This window comes from Metopolophium dirhodum, chromosome 6 (assembly GCF_019925205.1).
Source record: "Metopolophium dirhodum isolate CAU chromosome 6, ASM1992520v1, whole genome shotgun sequence".
NCBI classification, from domain to species: domain Eukaryota; kingdom Metazoa; phylum Arthropoda; class Insecta; order Hemiptera; family Aphididae; genus Metopolophium; species Metopolophium dirhodum.
In genome coordinates this window covers 14,615,191-14,619,266 of record NC_083565.1, presented here as the reverse complement: position 1 = coordinate 14,619,266, position 4,076 = coordinate 14,615,191, and the positions used below count along the sequence as shown (strand labels likewise).

At 35.1% G+C, this 4,076-nt stretch overlaps 1 protein-coding gene across 1 annotated transcript; it reads left to right on the top strand.

Moving 5' to 3' along the window:
• The first annotated feature begins 261 nt into the window (after positions 1 to 261).
• On the top strand, positions 262 to 3,685 carry LOC132946057 (uncharacterized). Its single transcript, XM_061015877.1, has 3 exons — positions 262 to 663; positions 844 to 1,105; positions 3,177 to 3,685. The coding sequence occupies exons 1-3, from the start codon at positions 262 to 264 to the stop codon at positions 3,683 to 3,685; spliced, it is 1,173 nt and encodes a 390-aa protein (XP_060871860.1).
• Positions 3,686 to 4,076: the final 391 nt, after the last annotated feature.

The following is a 4,076-nucleotide window of genomic DNA, read 5'->3' as shown; positions in this document are numbered from 1 at the left end:
GTGTTCGGGTCGCCTAACCGAAAACGAGTAAAATAGCGAGTGGGTTGCCAAGACGCTAAGTATGGAAAATCCGTAGACATAAACAAACAAACAAATTTTACACAATTTAACAACACGAATTGTGGTGAACAAGACATTGCTGTCAAAATTTCGTCACATATACCGTCAGTGTTAATAGCAAAAATCTAGAGGACCAGACCAATATATGCGTACCTAATCTTCATACTTACGAGCAGCAGCGGCAGCATAATCGACGGCCAAATGTCCGTTACCGGAAATAATCTATTTATGTTGGAGGTGATCGTGTATCGCGTCACGTTGACGGATCAGGTCCAGATACACAACACGTGTCCGGTGTGTGTGTGCTTCCGGTTCCCGAGGCTGGTCGAATTGGTAATATGCGAGGGCGGCTTTTGCGCCGACGGTAAGGTTGGCGGGGGCGAAATCCTGATGACCAACGGCAAGTCATGCTTGTTGACGGTCAGCACGGCGGACCTTTGCCGGACAGCCCGTGACTTTTGCGCGATCATTAGCGTGAACAGGCGTGTGCTTGGCGAACAGCAAATGCGATATGTCGCGCAGACAAAGCTCGAGTTCGATCGGACGTTCGTCGACGTCATACTGAACCCCAACCAGGAACAGAGGGCCCGAAAACTGAAACGGGTAACGTATACATTCCGAGTTGTCATAATTTATAGGTTATATTTTATTACTGCTTATTCGTTACCATACGACAAAGGTACGTCTTAAATAGTTAACTAGGCGCGTTGTATGATATAAAAAAAATATTAAAAATTATTGGAAGTTATAATTGATTGAAGTCGCGGTGTGTATCACGCGCAGGTTTTGCCGCTGTACGATAATGGCCGTCCACATCCCGTGGGCACCGTAGAAGTCTTCGTCCGTTTGACTTCGCAAGGGGATTTAGTGGTTACTCATTTCAACCGTGCGCCTGATAGTAATAAATATCAGTACAAAGCAATAAACGAATGCGTTCCTACACAAGCGTCGGCGATGGATTGTACTGAAAGAATAATGCTTAGCCCAAAGAAAATATGCAAACACAAAACTTCATGCAGAAACAAACGACCAAAGGTCAAGCAAGGTAAAACCATATCCATCACGTATACCTATTATTCACTAAACGAATACAAATTTCATAGAATTTATATACTAAATTTGTCGCGTGTTCAAGACGATGATTTTTTTTTGCACAAATATGCAATTATTAATAATAGTAAATTTAGACGATAGCTAAATTGTATACATCTATATATTTATAGATATATAGTCATATGGAGTTTCACTATAGACACTCATTAACATTATTTTACGTTAAATGGACCACCCTGTAAATGTATATTTAGAGACCCTTATTTTGGTAGATGGATACATTATTATTATATTATTATACTATTTACGAAAGAAAAGTCAATATTCATTCAGTTTTGGTAGTGAGGTAAGTACTATACTGTAGCTATGTGGTAACATTTTAAAGTAACGTGCCAAATGTGACTTGTACCTACTTGTACTTCGTTTCGTTTATGGGCAAAAGATTATGATCAGCTGCATTGTTGGTGGACAGTGATAAATCCAAATTAAAGAAAGTGAGTAGCATGTAGATATAGATAAGTAGGACGCGAAGCAGTCGTGCGGACCAGGAAAAAAACATTTTGGGTCTTCGAGATCGCAAGAGTTTGATCGTGCAGTATAACTCAAATATACAAAGAGATGTCCATATAATGTCTAATGAACGAAAAATATATAATAGATTAAAAATTGACAATTAAAATATATTAGTATTCTGTATAGTAGTACTAGTAGTAGTAGTAGTAGTAGTAGTAAGAAGTAGTAAGTAGTTGTTCACGGTTTTATTTTATTTTACATAAAATGTTGAATGTTTAGTATAAGTAAAATGTATAAAGCTTATTTAGATGAATAAAAGATGGTGGCTCGGTGGGAAATCAAAGCAAAGACAGTCCTCCCCCACGAGTCTGGCGATGCGATAAAATAAAAATGTGAAAAAAAAGTAGTAGGTAGTAGTAGTAGTATTAGTAGGTGTGGTTAGGGTCACTGTAATGGATGATTTAAATTCCATGATATAATAAGATTATATACAAAAAACGTTTTTTAACAAAAGCTGGTGTGTTGGTCTATATTACTAAGTATATTTTATGATATTGTTGTTATTAAAGTAATTTATTTTACAATTACCTAATAATACCGTAAGTTGAATTAATTATTGCAGAAAACATAGAATTTGAAAATATCATTGTATGTATAAAAGTTTAAAGTATACCCACGAATAATATTTTTAAATTAGGTACATCAAAATAACTAAAACCGTTACTCTTCGTTATATAATATTACAATATCAAATATTGTCTTAATTTTAAATTAAAATCTGTATAAAAAAAACTGTGTTTTATATATTTTTAGATTATTTAATATTTTGTAACAGTGTACCTATAAAAATTACTTATTTTGCGATTTTGACGAATTTCATAAAAATGTTAACTTCAGACGCTTATAAAAAATTATTGTGGATTCACGCTAGTTTTTTTTTTATTACTCTAATAACGACTTATGAGAAATCTTGTATTAAGTTTTGTTTTCAAGATTTTTTACTCTGCGAAAAATTATATATTTCCAATAATATTGAAAAAATCAAAATAAATTCGAAAATTTGGAAAATTTTTCATGTCTATCAATAACTCAAAAAGAGTCAAACCATTTCAAAATTTTTATAATTTACAGAAAATGTTAATATAATAATTTTTTGAAAATGTCAGGTATATATAGTTAATAGTTTTTGAAAACAGGTTTTATTTGTTTTCCCGACGCTTTTGAAAAGTACTGTGAATTTTCCATATGAACCTCCCAAAAGTTCCAACTAGATCCAATTTTCTATCAGAAACCACCCTCGACGTTGAAAATCAAAGCATTATTATTTATTACTATTTATCGCGTAGGTACCTACAGGCTATATGTAACTACATTTTATAAAGAAAAAAAGTTTACTTGGCCGAGTGCCAACTCAAATACCTACTCAGTGTAAATATGTCCTCTCATAAATTCAAAAAATGTTGCACCTGGGGACAAATCACCGTCATCCCCCGATCCACCCCACTCCCCTAGATCCGTCAATGCATCTAATATTACATTTTCGTGTGCAGATCCCGACAGCCATTGCGGCTCGGAAATGAAACAGGCCAACTGCGTTATGACGATGATGGAAAAGTTAACAGCCTTGTACAAAGAGATGAAGACGAATTCGCAGGCGCAGAGCGGTGAGTTTGACGCCGACAGAGATCAACATGGCAAACCGTGCTTGTTCGACCTTAACTGTCCGGCCTCCCGTTGTCCTTTCAGGACGGGACAAGCGGCGAACGCGTTTGTCGGCCACTTGATCGACGGCACCCGACCAGGGAACGTTTGGTCGTCGAATAATCGGTTGAAGAACCACGAAATCGTGGACGATGCGGATTTGTTCATCGTGAACGTAGGTCGGGTGGACCCGTGCCGGGTGATCGCGCCACTGGTGTACAAGGACGGTTGCTCGCAATGTTTTGAAACGGACTTTTCGACGATACTGTTGCCGCCGCCACCGCCACCAGTCCAGAAAAAGAGAAAAACAGGCAAAAAATCAAAAAAGTCAAAAAAAGGCAAAAAGGCAAAGAAATAAGCATATAGTCCAGCTGTTGGTGAACCTGTATAAACATTAATTTGTTAACAAAATTAAAAAAAAATTATATCTTTTATTCAGAAATATTGTTTTGAAATGACATAAAATTATGTAAACAAAATTACAACTTTTTCGAAAAAATTAGTGTAGACACTTGGACAAATGAATTCTATTAGTTATTCATTTTACTAGTAGTTATATACAATAATTTAATTAATTTTTTCCGAAATCATTGCATTTGAAAGTTTCTTTATTGTATAAAATATAATAGTATATATTGTAATTATTGTAGGGTGAATAGAAACAAAATTTAGAATTAGAAATCAAATCCATTGACCAATAACTATAATCTAAGTGTAATCATATTTATAAGTTGTAGATGTAATAACTT

Bases quoted from the DNA above. Each gene is read 5' to 3' on its own strand.
- LOC132946057 (XM_061015877.1), top strand. From the start codon at position 262: ATGTCCGTTACCGGAAATAATCTATTTATGTTGGAGGTGATCGTGTAT. The intron at 664-843 runs GTAACGTATACA...TATCACGCGCAG, and splicing joins GGGCCCGAAAACTGAAACGG to GTTTTGCCGCTGTACGATAA. The intron at 1,106-3,176 runs GTAAAACCATAT...TTTCGTGTGCAG, and splicing joins ACGACCAAAGGTCAAGCAAG to ATCCCGACAGCCATTGCGGC.